The sequence below is a fragment of the Diorhabda sublineata genome, chromosome 6 (assembly GCF_026230105.1).
Source record: "Diorhabda sublineata isolate icDioSubl1.1 chromosome 6, icDioSubl1.1, whole genome shotgun sequence".
NCBI classification, from domain to species: Eukaryota; Metazoa; Arthropoda; class Insecta; order Coleoptera; family Chrysomelidae; genus Diorhabda; species Diorhabda sublineata.
The window spans coordinates 10,006,895-10,024,697 of NC_079479.1; the positions used below are offsets into that span (position 1 = coordinate 10,006,895).

At 34.6% G+C, this 17,803-nt stretch overlaps 2 protein-coding genes across 2 annotated transcripts; both read left to right on the forward strand.

The window, feature by feature from the left end:
- Nucleotides 1-4,581: 4,581 nt before the first annotated feature.
- On the forward strand, nt 4,582-10,135 carry LOC130445678 (endoglucanase-like). The gene is made up of 3 exons (XM_056781482.1): nt 4,582-4,692; nt 7,855-8,127; nt 9,673-10,135. Exons 1-3 carry the CDS (start codon nt 4,626-4,628, stop codon nt 10,092-10,094), a joined length of 762 nt encoding a protein of 253 aa, XP_056637460.1. The 5' UTR covers nt 4,582-4,625; the 3' UTR covers nt 10,095-10,135.
- Nucleotides 10,136-12,997: 2,862 nt separating this feature from the next.
- On the forward strand, nt 12,998-17,723 carry LOC130445681 (endoglucanase-like). The gene is made up of 4 exons (XM_056781486.1): nt 12,998-13,233; nt 13,429-13,704; nt 16,254-16,437; nt 17,460-17,723. Exons 1-4 carry the CDS (start codon nt 13,197-13,199, stop codon nt 17,689-17,691), a joined length of 729 nt encoding a protein of 242 aa, XP_056637464.1. The 5' UTR covers nt 12,998-13,196; the 3' UTR covers nt 17,692-17,723.
- The last annotated feature ends 80 nt before the right edge of the window (nt 17,724-17,803 follow it).

Here is a 17,803-nt window from a genome sequence, read left to right on the forward strand (position 1 = left end):
TCTCTAGTCTAGTCTCTAGTCTAGTCTCTAGTCTAGTCTCTAGTCTAGTCTCTAGTCTAGTCTCTAGTCTAGTCTCTAGTCTAGTCTCTAGTCTAGTCTCTAGTCTAGTCTCTAGTCTAGTCTCTAGTCTAGTCTCTAGTCTAGTCTCTAGTCTAGTCTCTAGTCTAGTCTCTAGTCTAGTCTCTAGTCTAGTCTCTAGTCTAGTCTCTAGTCTAGTCTCTAGTCTAGTCTCTAGTCTAGTCTCTAGTCTAGTCTCTAGTCTAGTCTCTAGTCTAGTCTCTAGTCTAGTCTCTAGTCTAGTCTCTAGTCTAGTCTCTAGTCTAGTCTCTAGTCTAGTCTCTAGTCTAGTCTCTAGTCTAGTCTCTAGTCTAGTCTCTAGTCTAGTCTCTAGTCTAGTCTCTAGTCTAGTCTCTAGTCTAGTCTCTAGTCTAGTCTCTAGTCTAGTCTCTAGTCTAGTCTCTAGTCTAGTCTCTAGTCTAGTCTCTAGTCTAGTCTCTAGTCTAGTCTCTAGTCTAGTCTCTAGTCTAGTCTCTAGTCTAGTCTCTAGTCTAGTCTCTAGTCTAGTCTCTAGTCTAGTCTCTAGTCTAGTCTCTAGTCTAGTCTCTAGTCTAGTCTCTAGTCTAGTCTCTAGTCTAGTCTCTAGTCTAGTCTCTAGTCTAGTCTCTAGTCTAGTCTCTAGTCTAGTCTCTAGTCTAGTCTCTAGTCTAGTCTCTAGTCTAGTCTCTAGTCTAGTCTCTAGTCTAGTCTCTAGTCTAGTCTCTAGTCTAGTCTCTAGTCTAGTCTCTAGTCTAGTCTCTAGTCTAGTCTCTAGTCTAGTCTCTAGTCTAGTCTCTAGTCTAGTCTCTAGTCTAGTCTCTAGTCTAGTCTCTAGTCTAGTCTCTAGTCTAGTCTCTAGTCTAGTCTCTAGTCTAGTCTCTAGTCTAGTCTCTAGTCTAGTCTCTAGTCTAGTCTCTAGTCTAGTCTCTAGTCTAGTCTCTAGTCTAGTCTCTAGTCTAGTCTCTAGTCTAGTCTCTAGTCTAGTCTCTAGTCTAGTCTCTAGTCTAGTCTCTAGTCTAGTCTCTAGTCTAGTCTCTAGTCTAGTCTCTAGTCTAGTCTCTAGTCTAGTCTCTAGTCTAGTCTCTAGTCTAGTCTCTAGTCTAGTCTCTAGTCTAGTCTCTAGTCTAGTCTCTAGTCTAGTCTCTAGTCTAGTCTCTAGTCTAGTCTCTAGTCTAGTCTCTAGTCTAGTCTCTAGTCTAGTCTCTAGTCTAGTCTAGTCTCTGAATGCGCTTTGACAACCAAGTAATCGTCTTCAGAAATTCAAGTTTTTTCAGTCTCTGGTACTGCGAGATAAATTCCTATTTCTGAAGACGATAACTTGATTATCGAAACTTTAGTCAGACAATGTAAATGTGTTAGAGTAGTTGTAGTGTAAACAGTGTGTTCATTACGAATTTCACTAACGGTTGCAGAAATTCCAGCTTAGAGCTAATTGAGTCGATAGTAGGGAATTATTGCTTTTTAATAACTTTGAGCTCTTTGACGTCCAGTATATAATTATGATAATTGATTTTTATCTAAGTATTATTATCTATTAATAGTATCAAGAATTATTGTTGTTTCATATTTATGATTTCAAAGGATTAAGTTCATTATTTTTCTCATTAATGGCACGAATGCATAAATTGTTTTTTTTTTTCTGAGAATAATTTTATTCAAGGTACGTAGTGGGTTTCAAACAACTCGTTTTATCTATCGAAACGTGGCATAAATTGAAATTATGTAATAAACTATGAAGAAAAATTCTTAAAGATACTCTAAAAATGGTAGTAATTAAATACTAATAACAATTATCATTATTATAATTCAAGCAACTAGTGGAGTAGTTAGAAGTGGTCGTAGTGGCCCACGGCGTTTAATGAGTATTTAAAACAATAATCGATCAGACTTTTTTGTGCAAAACGATGATTAAGTACCTAAATCTAATAATTCGACAATTAATCGTGAATTAGCTATGATTCATTTGTCAAAAACTGATATTTGACAATGACATATGACAATAGGTGTGCAAATAATTATTTACAAAAACAAAATGCACCCTTACTGCATTAAATTACAACAGGAAATAACTGAAGCTGATTTTGAAAAAGGACTAGAATTTTGTAGTTAGCTTTTACGACAAATAGATTTTTTTAACTATGTTCTATTTGCAGATGAAGCCATGTTCAATAAAAATGGTAAAACTTTATTATTATGTAGTAGGACTATATTTAGATTTTCTTGTAAACCAATTACCTCTAATGGTGAACTATTTTCTAGAAGATGGATCGAAAGAAATGGTCCAGTACAGTGGCCACCAAAGACGCCGGATTTCAATAAAATGGACTCATTTTCCTGAGGTCACATTAAGTGAATAAATACCACCAACGTCGATTCATTACATGATAGAGAGAAAATGGAATGAACTCTTGAAATTATCGCTTACAAACATGCATAGATGTCTTTGGAAGTCAATTCACTGTTGTTTCATTCCTATAATTTACTTTGCAAAATTCTCGTTTTTAATCAATTATATGTTTTACTCAATTTGCCATCTTTCTTTCAGCTTCATGATTCCGCGCTCATAAAATCTCTGGTCCTTAACAGCTAAAAAAACCGAACCAGGTGCGATTAAAGGTCATCGTCATTTGTGAAAGTTTGACCGTTCAAATAATTCTACAAACCTAATAAATAGTAATCAGATGGTGCCAGATCAGGACTGTAGAGGAGATGAGGCATCATTTCCCAGCCAAGCTCCAATAGTTTCCCACGAGTTGCCAAAGATGTGTGCACTAAACTTTTCCAATTTGACAATTCTGACCGTTTTTCTTTGATCGCTTCATCCAGTTTCATTGTTGACAGTAAACATAATAATTGATCGTTTGTTTCCTTGGAAGTAGCTCAAAAAATACAACACCTCTGCAATCCCAATAAACTGAAAGTATGAGTTGTTTTTGTTGTTTGTGGTTTGTGTTTGCTCCATGATCGTTTTCGAACTATGTTACAGTACAGGATCCATTTTTCATCACCAATGATAATTTTTTCCGAGAAAGGGTCGGATTCATTTCGTTTAAGGTGCATATCGCAAATGTTGATTCTTTGTGTTAAATAAATTTCTCTCAATTCGTAAGGTACCCAAATATCAAGCTTCTTAACTAGCTTAGGACATCTTAAGTGTTTTTCAATTGTTGTGTGAGATCTCCAACAGTTATATGACGATCCTCTTCAATTCTGAGTTTGATTTGGTCATCATCAATTTCATCAACCGACCAGAACGATGTTCATTTTTGAGAGAAAAATCTCCAGAACGGAATTTTTTATACCAATTAGGATACATGCGCTTTGTTAAGCCATTAATACCATATTTCTTTATGAGCCTTTACGGAAATAAAAAAGTAAAATATGCCGAAAATTTTATTCAAATCAAAGTCAATGATTATTAACGAAATAAATAATTTTCACTACTATTAGAATGATTTGTCCGTAACGGATCTTTATTCTTGAATTTCTCCTATATTGTACAGGGTATTGAACTTATGAGGACTAATGATCCCTAAAAAATTCAAATTGATATCTCAAAAGACAAAAGAGGCACTGAATTTCATTACAATAATCAAACACAATGATAGACTTGTCTTACAAGTTTCTAACCTCAACCTGAACATGTAAGCATTTATAAATATGATTGGGGAATATATTGACGCATACGTTAAGAAATTATCATTAAAATCTCAGCCATTACGGACCATTAGTTCCTGTTTGACAATAAAATGAGTGAGTCGCTAGAAAACTTTTTCTGAAAATATAAAAAATAGAGTATCGAGATTAATTATTTATTATATAAATGAACACGACTAATATTAGTGACACGTTTTAATTCGGAATTTAAAATTGTAGAAAATAGATAGCCACTTCAAGTTCTCCTTTCAGCGCCATCACTTGGTTCATTAGCAGTACTAAACGTACACGAAAACAACAGTTTCCTTTCTGGTTTTGGCGGAATATTTCAAATTCTAAATTCAAATCACTCGTCTAGTTATTTTTCGAAACAATACGATCGTTTTTTAGGACAGAGGATAAACGTCAAATATGATGCATCATTTCATTTTTAATTATAAAGAAAGTGAGGCTAGAGAAAGTTTCTTATTAAATTCGAAAAAAAAAATACAAAAAAAATATAGATAAATACATGTATTCCTGTTTCGTAGCTTTGAAGGCCTATAACTCAAAAACGAGAGGTCGTATAAGAAAATTTCCGTGTATAGAGGTTTGTAACGGATTTATAAAACACTCTGTATAGTTGGAGATCATGGAATTTGAAGATATTTACTATTTATCTGAATAAAACTTTTTTATATTCGTTAAATAATAAAATAATCTTGAGTTTGGGAATGTATTTATTTCTAGAAAATATTTCGACCTACTTTCATTTTTTACAAAATGTATTGATACAACTTGTAATTATTTTAATTAATAAAGGATCAAGAAAGTGAAGTACATACTCAATAATTTAATAATTTCAAGTGTTTACGCACGTATCTGATATGATATACTATGTTGATAAACAAAATTATTTAAGCTTGTTACCGGGTAGTAATTTTTATTTATAGATGCATTTCAATATCAAATTAAAATCGAAAATGAAACTAATAGTAGCCTTGTTACTTGTAACGGCCTGTAAGTATAAATTACTGTTTTTTTACAACTTATCCACACCAAATATTGTCCACTAAATGGAGATTTCTTTGTAACACGTAAGGTTTTTAAGTTACATTCATTGGTAAAATATTTAATATTTATTAAAAAAATAATTTTACGTTTTTTAAATCATATCTATTGACAATATCTATAATTTACATCTGATAAAAATGTCTCATATTTATTAAAAATAAAAACTTTTAAAAAAAATCACTTTAAATATCAATTAGCTCTACTTTTTTCTTTTTATGAGGGGTTGTACTTTCTCTAATATGTTAGTGGAACCTTTCACCCTTCTTATCACTGACAGCTCCCTAAATTTAGGGAAAAAATGTCAGATGGGAATGAAATTCGAGCAGCAAGGGATTTTTAGACGTCTAGAAGTTCATCAACTAAATGTTGGTTAGTTTGGATCCATATTGTTGCTCAAAAATCTCCTCACTACTCTAACAAATGCCTTCCATGCTCTAGGATCCTGTCTGGTGAGTGTTTTTTGAAAATCTTACTTGTGGCCCAATACAAATATCTTCCTTTAATTTGGCATCACACAACTGGGGAAAGACTTCTGTAAAGTATTTGAATCCATCACCTTCTTTATCCATAGCCTTTACAAATCCAAGTTTAATGTGAAAGGGGGGCAGAGGACATTTTTGGGATCTACAATGGGTCTCTTTGACTAACAAGTTCCATTCCTTAAAACAGGAAGCAATAAGTTCAGACTGTTGCTTTGATAACCCCAAATCACATGCTAAATCATTCAACTCGCTTCGAACAATTAAATAGGATTCTTCCTGATGATACTTTGTCTCCAGTATCTTATAAAACAATATTTTGTGGATCTAAAGGTGCAATCGGTACTGGTAAATCTTCGTTATGAAGAACAGGTCGTATAACAAATTTGGATACTCGATCTTTCTTCGTATAACCTTCAGTCTTTGTTAGCAGTCGTCAAAATGGTTAGTAGGTTCCGGCCATACCAATGGAATTGCGAAAGGCATGTTTTTCATCTTCTCATTCATCCACTGCATCAATGACACGCTACAACTAACCCAGTTCTCGTGGGGGGCCCACTGCTTGTCTTGGTCTCCAATTAAAGTACCAAAATATTTGAAATAGGCTTTTTTCATATTTTTGAAATTCAATTTCATCATCAAATCTTCACAAATATAGTGGAATTTGTCAGGAAAAGTTTTGCAGCTGCACCGCGTTTGACATTTTCATCTTTATAATCACTTTTTGCACTACGAACAGAAAATCACTTACTATGAAACTGAACGAAATACTATTTTTTATGTTTATTATTTTGAATAATACCATAAAATTTATCGATATTAACCTCCCTTTTATAAAATTACCTACCTGCTAATGTAAGCAGGGATCATTAAGCTACTGAAAAGTGGTATGTGTTAGGGCATAATAAATATTTCTATTTTGAAAATAAAGGTCTGGCCATTATTAAGGTGTTTCCAAAAAGAAGATGAGGCCAGTAGGTCAACTCTAAGGAGTAGTATAAGTGGAAACACTCATTATAATAAAATAATTCAATTACACGTCTGATTACAAGTAATTACGGATTATAATTATTCAATAAATCACTTCATATTAATTTTCTAACAAAAAATAAAAATATTTATTTCAGTAATTTGTTTATTGTTAATTTAATAATAATTTTATAGTACAATACCTGGAGTACAAAGACTAATGTTTCTTGGTACTGTAACAAGTCTTTGTGGATTTTTTCACAAGTTCAAAGACTCAACTTTTAGAATATAAAACGTTTTTTTACAGAAAATTGCGTGAACAATGTATAAATTCAAATTTAGTAAAAAAGGACACACAAACACACTTAAAACAGACATGAGGAATAATTTTTTTATTAAAACAAATAACAAAAAATACTTGAGTCTCTGAAGACGATAACTTGGTTATCGAAACGCGCGTCATACAGTGTAATTGTTGGTCCAACAAAATATCACCCGCGGTTCCAGAAATTCCAATTTAGTAAAACACTAATATTAGATTTTCCTGGAAAGCAAACATCAAAAAATATTGTTGCCATATCTTTGTGTTTCTGAACTTCTGTGCAATTTCCGTTTAATTTTTTTATTGTCTTATAATTCCAACAAACTTTATATCATAATTTTCACATAATTCATTGAAGATGTCAACCAACTGTCATAAGTGACATTTCTGTTTGTTTATGAGTCCTTAAACAACTCCTAATGTATCAATGTCTACTTGGTAACGATCACCACATAAATTTCTGAATTATTTTTTCATGAGCAAATATTTTAATTCCATATTTGCTCCTACAGTATACGTCTTCTTGTAAACATCTACATAACATTCAAATAACGTTCTTATTGATGCCAACTTATCAATTTTTTTCTTGTTCTGATGAATAAATCGTCAAATAATAGAAAATTGAGACCCAAAATCTTCCAAATCCAAATCTTCCACTTTTGGATTCACAGATCATGTAGATTTTGATCCCGTATTTGGCCCTCTTGGGACGTATGGATCCAAACCAAGTTCAGGTGTACATAGATTTCTAAACTTACAAAGTCCTCCTAAAGCAGCCACATTTTGTTTAGCTTCGGAGTAGGATGAATATCTGCATCAAAATCTTTGTTAATCGACAATTCAAGAAACTGTTTTAGTACCTCAAATATTTCATCCGTCATGCATTGAGGAAAAATTAGTGTTACAAGCAAAGGACTTTTTATCCTAGATTTATTATACTTTGTAAAATTATAAAAGTTTCTGTAAATAAATTGTTTATCGTCGTAAAAGTTTTCAAAAAACTGTAGGTACTACATTTTTATTACCATCCACATCAAAATTTACTTTCGGATTTGTAGTAATTGGAAATGGTGGTCTCACTTCTGAAAAAATCGATGATCTGCTAAAAGTGGAGCTGTCTTAAAAGCTTTCAGAGCTTAAATCACTCCCAAAATAATTTGTAGAACATTTTAGAAATCAAATTCGTCATCTCTTTCAAAGGCATCCGTCCTGACAACAACAAAGATGAACCAATTCTATTACTATGTCTGCATTGAAGTACGGATAACTCGAACGTGCGGAAAATCCAAGCGGTTAATAAATCGAATTATTAAAAAATTGGTTTTTCATTTATTTCAGTTGCTTCTGCAAGATTGATCAATGAACAAAATGTCATCATCAATCCGATTCCGGGAGGCTTGAGTGGAGTCGGTACCACCACACGTTACTGGGACTGTTGTAAACCAACATGTGCCTGGCCTGGAAACGTAGAATACAAGACACCGGTTAAAGCATGCCAAGCCGATGGAGTAACTGCCAATGATCCCGAAAATGAATCTGGATGCGTTGGTGGTCAATCATATATATGCACCGCTCAAAGTGGTTTCGCTATAAATTCATCTTTAGCTTATGGTATGTATGAAGGTCTGTTTCACCACAAAATGATGATGGGCCACCTTTTATGCTCTATTTTGCATGTGGTGATCTATAATTTTCTATTTATTTGCAAAAGCAACCGATTTCAAGCTTATTCTGGAATGCACACAATGAAATGGTTATCGAAAAGAACCAGATACCTGGACATATGGTATCGGCCAATGCAGATGGCAGACAGGCCAAAACCTTCACAGATTGAAACAACTTATCGAACTTAGTGGCAGAAATACTAAACCTGAACAGAGAAAAGGCAAAGTCGGTTATGACAGATACCACATAGGTAGAGCCGCAGCTCCGGACTGTAGGTTCCGTGAAGTAGAGGAGGAAACTACGATACAGAACGATGCTACGATTTGATCTAGTGAAAAAGCTTGCTCTATGATGTCTCTAATTTTAAGAGGGGGCGAGAGACAAACAAGGGAACTGCTAACTGGCAACTTGAATCGACGAAACCTATTTTTTATTTCAACATAGGGGCTACATTACTAGTATAACTTTATTAACTTAAATAAAAGCAATAAAAATAAGGATATCGTTATAAATAACAACCCTTATATTTAGTAGAGTAGCTAGACAGAAACAAAGAAACAATAACCAGCTGGAGAAGGTGATGAAAGGGAATTAAGAAAGGGAAAATAGTACCATAATAAAGAGATATTGAAAAAAGGGAGCGAAAACTACATAAAATAATCTGCAGTCTGATGGGAAAAATGTGTGAAGCGGAGCGATTAACAGATGATTGGAAGAACGCTATTCCAGCAGCACTAACAATAAGAAAGGTGATAGGACCCCCTTTCTTGGTACGATACTGATGAACCCAGTGTTTACAGCTAATTTGTTAATCCTACTCCTATTGTTCTGTAGCTGGAGCTAGAAGGGTCAGGTCCCATGGAAAGCTTGTCTTTCAATTCCCTTTGCTCCGGCATGCCCCGGAATCGATTGTAGGGCAACTTTATTATTCTTGTCTAGTTCTTTTAATACTTCTAGGCAATTTCAAACGAGTTTGGATTTTATGATACAGGAGTTTAAAGCTCTAATGACTGCTTGGCTATCGGACAGGATTATGATGATGATGAAAGAAGTCGTTGAATATCAAGAAGGCTTTAGGAAGAGTTAAGGCACGACAGACCAGATTTTCACCTTTAGACACACACAGACACAGTTTAGAGCAATAACCAAGACCAAAACCTTGATCTACATTCTACTGTTCATAAATTATAAGCAAGCTTACCACACAATACAGAAAACAAAGTTGTTGGAGGTTTTAGAAGTTTAAGGTGTCTCAAAATAAATGGTGAAACCAACTCTGGATAGAACCGGGATCAAAGTATTGTGAAAAGGAAAGCTATCAGAAAGCTTTCAAGGAAAAAGAAGACCAAAAGTGTAAGATTGGAAACACGAAAATATAATTAGCAAATTATAAAGAACTTATAATACAGTGACCGTGCGAAAAGTTTCATTATCAAACGAATATTACCATAGATAATAACGGTGTTCAACAGAAACAATTATTTTTTTTAGGATTCGTAGCAGCTCGCTTCCACGGTACTACTAGAAACATGTGTTGTTCGTGCGTTTTATTCACGTTTCAACCCGCCGAATTAGCTGGAAAACAGATGTTGGTACAAGTTACAAATACGGGAAACGCACCGGAAACGGAAACTAATTTATTCGATATAGCCATGCCTGGAAGTGGAGTGGGATACTATACGGAAGGTTGTACAACTCAATGGAACAGCGACGTGCATAATTGGGGTGATCAGTACGGAGGTGTTAATAGCGAAGCTGAATGTTATAATCTCCCTCAACCCCTATGGGAAGGTTGCGCTTTTAGATTTAAGTGGATGTTGGGTTATTCTAATCCAGATGTCAGTTTTCAAGAAGTTGAATGTCCTAATGAATTATTGAGTATTAGTGGATGTTCTCCAATATCTCATCCATAAATAATAATAATAATAATCAAAACAATAAATTAATATGAAAATATGTTTTTTATTCGACCTTCTATACTCTGAGCTGATCAAGTTACTGGTCAACTTTGGATCGGCTATAATTCGAATTCTGCGTTGAGTCTAGCATCCTCAGGGTATATTTGGGAGCTGAGCTCTAAATGTACAAGCAATACTCCAAAGATGGATTAATCTTGGACTCGTAGAGGATTAAAATCTGTTGTGGAGTGTATAGTTTTTTGAAAAAAGAATCCAAGCTTTTGTCTACTACAACCAACAAGCGAATTATATTTTATATCCAGACAGGGCCAAATCTAAAGCCGCAGTACTTTGTACAAATAGCAACCTGTGTATCTGCTGCATTAAACTCACTGGTGATGATCTGTTGCTGACTGCGGATTTGGTTAATAGAAATATGACGATCGATAACAACTGGATGAATCTGTCTTTGAGAAAGCTACTTAGCCAGTCGATAAGGTAGGATGAGAAACAGTACGATCTTAAAATACCCACCCCTGTCAAAAGCCTTGGACATGTCTAGTGTGATTGCTCGGGATTCTCCATATTTCTCTATAGCTCCATACGTTGAAACACAGGCCAGGAGATCCCCGATTAATCTATGCTTACGAAAATTGTATTGATGATCGCTCATGATATTAACAGTCTCAAACTTTGTTGGTTGAGGACTTTCTCTTTGATCTTGATAATGGCTGAGACTAAAGCAATCGGTATGGGTTGAATCAAAGCAAGTTTTTTAACTGCAAGAAGAGACCTCTTTTACATGATAGGGAGACGAATTTGCACAGCTAAACTGCGCATTTCTTCAATACGATTAGTGGTATTCCTTCAGGTCCAGCGACTTAATTGATGTCCAAGCATATGAGAAATTCTATTTCTGATTACGAATGAACTCAAAAATTAGTTTTGGAGAATATAAACGAAAAAGAATAGACAAAGTATCAACAGTCAAATAATCGCTAAGTCGACTAATCGGGGATCCGACTGCCACCAAAAGGAGACTGTTGATGTCAATCATCAATTCAAAACTCCTGTAGGACGCAGAGAAATGGAGAGAGACTATGCAAATAGAAATCCACCACAAAAGAAGAACCATGATGCAAAATCCATCTTCATAATTGCATGGAATATGCGTTATCAGAATCTTCTCATATTATGGCTCAATTAGATACTGCTTATTGGTTAGATTTAAAAAGGCATGGGAAGTGAATATGTGAAAGAGCAAACGCTGAATCGTGGTACTGAACACACTGTTTATACTACCAGTAATAGTTTACCTTCAGTATCTGAAGAAGATAGCTTGGTTATCGAAACGCTCATCAGACAATGTAATTTTTTACTCTTCAAATTATTTTTATTTGTTTTGTTTATGGTTAGACAAGAGGTCTAAATTAGAGTGAAGATACGAGGATGTATTGATATCTAGTTAGCCTAGACCAGTTCCGTGCATAAACAACGGACAATAAATTATTAGAAGTGTCAGTGTGAAATTTGACGTCAAAAAAGTAAACCAGAGTTACGCAAAAGATTAAAAGAAAAAAGATGTCCACCGAAATTGTGTAAATCGAAAAAATGGAGTATAGGGCCATCATCAAGTACCTGTATTTAAAAGTGTTAAAAGGTAAGCAGATTTACCAAGATATGTTTAATACCCTTGGTGATCAATGTCCGTCGTATGCGAAAGTGAAAAATTGGACTGCGAACTTCAAAAAGTTGAATTTTTCATTGAGGATGACGACCGATCCCCAGCCAGTCCCCGAAAATATCGATGCAATTCATGACATGATTTTATCAGACTGTCGAATTGGGCTAAAACGGATATCTGAAGCACTGAATATTTCATACGAACGCGTTCATCATATAGTTCACGTCAATTTGGAAATGAGAAAAATTGCTGATTAGGTTGGGACTGTTGTTGCAAAATGAATCCCAAAATGTTTGAATGTTGACCAAAAGCGTGCAAGGGTGGAAGCATCGCGTTCGAACTGTGCTCGATTTGAAAACGATGTAGACTTCTTAAACCGAATTGTTACTATGGATGAGACTTGGGTACATTTCTACGATCCAGAAACAAAGCAACAATCGATGGAATGGCGACACTCTGATTCTCCAAGACCTAAGAAGTTTCGTGTCCAAAAATCTGCTGGAAGAGTTCTTGCTTCAGTTTTGTGTGATTGCCATGAAGTAATCATGATTGATTTTTTGGATAAGGGTTTGGAGAAGAACTGGAGATTACTATTAGACATTTACTGACCACTCTACGGGAAAAGATGCGGAAAGCTATCCAAAGTTGTTTTGTTTTTGCACGACAACGCCCCTGCTCACAAATCTCATGTTGCCATGCAAAAAATTTGTGATATAGGGTTTGAATTACTAAAACACCCTCCGTATTCACCAGATTTGGCTCCGTCCGTCTATCATCTCTTCCCTCAACTGATAAAAAGTTTAAAAGGTCGTAAATTTCCTTCCAACGAGGAGATAATAAAAGCTGTGAAGGTCTGGTTTGCAGAGCAAGAAGAAACATTTTTTTTAAATGTCTAGAGACGTTGCAGATTCGCTGTAATAAATGTATCCAATTAAGAGAAGAATGTGTTGAGTAATTTGACAGACATAGTTGTTTCTAGACAAATTTTTGACCTTCACTTTTGAAAAACTTGAAGTGTTGTTTGTAATATTTCGTTTTAACAGTGCTCAGCACGTTTAGGTACTAGGTGGCGCTGGAATGATAACTGCACCCGGGCGCTAAATGAGCTAGAGACGCCTCTGAAAGCGACTTTCCTTTATCCCTTTGTATAATCATTATACGCGATTTTTTAGAGAATCTTATCATTTAATCCTCATATGAACAGGATTTAATAATAATGAAAAAGAATTTATTCATTCAACAAGAGTATTTCGACTCACGTTTCATTGTTTTATCGCCTATTAAAAATTATTTCTTTAGTAGTTCACTTAGTATAGAAATTAGTATATCTTTGAGTATTTTATTTTGTACTTCAATCGATATGGGATGATCTGATTAACCAAAAAGTATTTATTCTAAATGATATAGATTAAACCGAATTAGATACTATCAAAATGAAGGTCGTTATAGGAACCATCTTATTATGTGTATGTAAGTAAACGTCTTATTTTTTAGACCATATTTTAACAATTTTTTTCGAATTTATCTTCTAATTAAACATGATTATAGTTTTTTTTGACATTTTATTCCCTATACATACAAACCTGATGGTTCCGCTATCAAAATCATCTACTGCATTAAGTTTCATACCAATAACGAATTATTCACGAATTTTTTCGTTTTTAGATGCTTCAGCTAAATCATACAAAGATGAAAACATTGTTGTAGAAACAATTCCTGGAGGTTTGAGCGGTACCGGTACCACTACCCGTTACTGGGATTGCTGTAAACCAACTTGTGCTTGGCCAGGAAACGTTAATTATCAAACTCCCGTCAAATCGTGCAAAAATAACGGTGTCGATGCCCAAGATCCCGAAATTCAATCTGGATGTGTTGAAAATGGAGCTGCTTACGTTTGCAATGATCAATCTCAGCATGCTATCAATAGTTCCTTGGCGCTTGGTGAGTTTGTCCCATATGATGCGTTCTAATCTTACTTAAAAGTAAAAAAAAACACACAAAAACAACAACTATTTTATGAAGGTATTCTTGGAACCAGATAATCTGAGTAATCCAGTTAAAACAGGTTTAGAAACCTGACCGATTGAGGAAAATTGGACAGAAAGTTGTATAGAAGTTTTCACGATCTAATAACTTGCCTCCAGTTAATATACAGAGTGCTCCGGGTCTTAATGAAAAAAATTTGGGACTGTAGATGACCTGAAAATAATGTTGTGAATCATAAGACCTCTCGTTTCTGAGTTAAAGGCTCTTAAAATTGCGAAATCGTTGCTTATATTTGAGTATATTTTCTAAATTATACATTCGAATATTACGAATTTTTAATCGATGATTACTTTTACAGAGACAATCCATACAATCTAAAGATAACAAAAATAAATTTTTCAATCGATTTTTTAACAAAAAGGTAGTTGTTTAACTCGATAAAAGTTATGGTTTACGAGATATGTAGATTTTTACATCGTTGATAATGACATGAAAACCGTTCGCTATAAAGAGACATTCTGAAGAAAATTATCATAAATTGTAATTAGTTACTGAAAATACTACCTGAAGATATTAAAACACATTCAAACATTTCTAATTAAACTTGGAATGCAGAAAGATTTAGTTGATTAGCCTTCAACTTATCAAATAAAATAAAAACCAAATGTTCGAAGTAGGCAATCGTCGGTTTCTAGTTAAACAACTAGTTGATAATACATTTGTTGGAAAAGTACTGTTTTCTGAAGACGCTTGTTTCACACGAGACGGTTTTATTATTTCCCATAATTTACATTTATAAGCGGATGAAAATCCTCACGGTACAATTCAAACAAAGAATCAACATCGATTTTGTATTAATGGCCAGAACTAATCAATAATAATTTACAGCGATACATAAAATTTCTCCAAAATGGTTTCCCGCCCAAGTTATGTGATATCCCTCTAAACATTATTTTCCTGAAACGCGGATTGATCGGGGAAGTCCAACCACGTTCCCCTGAATTAAATATATTGAATCCATTTTTTGGGAGAGATCCCAAAAGCTTGGTAAATACAACGAAGGAAATAAATGATTTTCTTTATGTAAGTCACACGAGTTTTTACAGTATGCAGCTCAATTAAAAACGTTTAATTGTATTTCAATACCTCCCTTCTGTAGTTTCAATGAATAATTACAATTTATGATAATTTTTTTCAGAATGTTTCTTTAGAGCGAACGGGTTCTTTGGAATGTACAACGTTCTAAAAATCTACATATCTCGTAAACCATAAATTTGATCGAGTTAATCAAAAAGTATCAGTTTGTTAAATAACCGATTGTAAAATTCATTTTTCATCTTTAGATTGTACAGGTTGTCCCTAGCTTGTGATAGTACTGTAGAATTATCAAACACAAAAATTCATTATGTTCGAATCGAATATACTTAAATATAAACTTTCCTTGTATTTATCGGATTATATGTGATCCCAACGCCTGTATCAGTTCACTTCGCGAGCCATGAAACAGTATGTATTGAAATCAAATGAATTTTCCTTTAGCTCTGTACAATGTTCTCTCAATAAATAGCAATAAATTTATGTCTTTTGGGTTTTATCAAATTTTATAAAGGTTTCGGTTGTAAAGGTACTTTTAAAGATTGTTAAAAATACTATATACTTCTCGGCATAATAATAGAATTACTGATAAGAAAATTATTGTCGCTATTATACGAGGATTGCCAAAAAGTTTTGAGATTAAGATCAACATACTTTTGCATGTATTTGAACCAATTTTCGAAGCAGTTCTCCATTCCGATTGAGGTACCTCCAAAACGTCTAATTCTTCGTTCGCGTTGTCTTAGTGGAAAATGATTTGTCTTCTGCGATTGGTTTCCCTAATTTTCTCCGACACTTTTGGCAAATAAATGCTGGTGTACCATTCAGAATTGACCATTCGACGTGGCGACACGTCCAGTTATTCCGTAAAAACAGACGACCATTTGCTTCCAAATGCTTCGCGCGCGAACAACTTCAGTTGAATCTGGCTCGTCTTGAAAGACCCATACAGTCGATTATTATTTAGTTTTGGGAGCAAATAATAGATCCATGAATCGTCGCCTATCATAGGCGATTGAAATTGTTCATCATTTCTTTCCACCAATCGACGCGAACTTTTTTTTAACGATTGTCAAATTATGCGGACAAATATTTTTAACAGCCAAATATCCATGCAATATTGAATGTATTCGAGTAGAACTAATGGCCAAATATGTTTAAATCTCACGATATATCACTTTCAATATCAATTGACGCACAACGTCGATGTTTTCTGTTACAACAACCGATTTTGGACGACTAAATTCTTCCTGAAGTAATATAGTAAATCGTTCGCGGTAAATCAGCATCCTGAATAGGTTCGTAATCAGTCATGCGTATTCTAAATTGGTTACCAACTCATTCGGAATCAATTCTGAACTGAGCTTTGCCTTTATATGACGTTACCTAACTAATTCGTTTGGTTGTAGGTTTCGTAGCAGCTAAATTCATCAATACAAATAGAAATATGTGTTGTTCTTGTGTGAAATTCACGTTCACTCCTCAAGAGCTCGCTGGGAAACAGATGATTCTACAGGTTACCAATACAGGAAATGATGATCCCGACGCACAACATAACGAATTCGACATTGCTATGCCGGGTAGTGGAGTCGGGTAAGTTTTTTTAATATCAATATTCTTAATTTAAGAATTGAGTGTAGAGGTAAAAAGAGCCGTCTTGAATGGAGGAAAGCGTAAAAAGTGCCCATCTGTAAACAGAGCTTACATGGGGGCTTCAAGGTCTAACCTAACCTAACCAAATTCATCTGTTTGTTTTTATATGTATCATTGCTTAGTCGTTTTTACTTAGACTGGAGTCTTCTTAGTCACTTGACCGCCGTTTTCCCCTCCTTTCCTAGCCTAGCCAGCACCATCACAAACTCTTCCAAATAGCCGTTTTTTGTCTCAAAATAGACGTTTACGTATGCAACAGTGGAACTTTAAGGTTAGGAAACAGGAAAAATGTCCTTGTGAGCCAGACCTGGTGAATACATTGGGTGATCAAGCAATTCGAAACTCAAATCGCGAATTTTAGCTATGTCTATCACCGAAATGTGAAAAGGTGCAAGGTCCTGTTGGAAAAGGACTCGATTTCTTCAAATTTAGTCTCTTTTTTGCAATTTCTTTCTTTACCTGTCCTAGCAGTGCTGTTTACTTTTCTGGCGGATGAAAACCAATGAGCTCTTAACAATCTACCGTCTTCTTTTGAATTCAGGAGTGTAATTGTGGATCCAGGTTTCCTCTAGAGTTATAAATCGACAAAAAAACCACGTAATTTTGCTTAAGTTACGTCAATAGTCCAGGGAAATGTTCATTCGAATGCACTTTTGGTCCAAAGTGAACGCATGCATGATTCTTCAGTCAGTATAAGGCAAACGCTATTTTCTAATAGCCTCTTCTACATCTTTACTAAGCTTTTTCAATTATATCACTGGTTGTCACTGTTTTTGCCCAACCCGAACACTCAGTCGTCAGTAATGCTGATACGGTCACGTTTGAATTCAGCTGCCCAAATTTACGGATGAAAATGATGGTGCAGTCTCTTTTATTATTTTTTCATTTGCCTAGATTGAGAATAGAAACTTTTCAACCACCTTTCGTATAATTATTATATAGAATTTTTTGTTAATTTTCAGATACTACACGCAAGGGTGTTCCTCCCAATGGAACGTTGACGTATCAAATTGGGGCGATCAATATGGCGGAGTACACAGTGAGTCAGAATGTTATAATCTTCCTCAAGCCCTTTGGGAAGGATGTAAATTTAGATTCGAATGGATGTTGGGCTATTCTAATCCTGACGTTGTATTTGAAGAAGTACAGTGCCCTCAACAATTACTCGATATTAGTGGCTGTCATCCCCTCTAAGAACATAATTTGTAAATAAATCGTACTTTTGATAGGTGTGTTTATTGATTTATACAGTGTTTCTATATTCGTCCGACAACGCTCTACCACAGATAAATCTCAATAAATGGTT

What these genes read in the sequence shown, in the direction of transcription:
- LOC130445678 (XM_056781482.1), top strand. Translation starts at nt 4,626, where the DNA reads ATGCATTTCAATATCAAATTAAAATCGAAAATGAAACTAATAGTAGCC. An exon ending in CTTGTTACTTGTAACGGCCT is followed by an intron (nt 4,693 to 7,854) that starts GTAAGTATAAAT and finishes CATTTATTTCAG; the next exon opens with TTGCTTCTGCAAGATTGATC. An exon ending in AAATTCATCTTTAGCTTATG is followed by an intron (nt 8,128 to 9,672) that starts GTATGTATGAAG and finishes TATTTTTTTTAG; the next exon opens with GATTCGTAGCAGCTCGCTTC.
- LOC130445681 (XM_056781486.1), top strand. Translation starts at nt 13,197, where the DNA reads ATGAAGGTCGTTATAGGAACCATCTTATTATGTGTAT. An exon ending in CAATAGTTCCTTGGCGCTTG is followed by an intron (nt 13,705 to 16,253) that starts GTGAGTTTGTCC and finishes GTTTGGTTGTAG; the next exon opens with GTTTCGTAGCAGCTAAATTC. An exon ending in ATGCCGGGTAGTGGAGTCGG is followed by an intron (nt 16,438 to 17,459) that starts GTAAGTTTTTTT and finishes GTTAATTTTCAG; the next exon opens with ATACTACACGCAAGGGTGTT.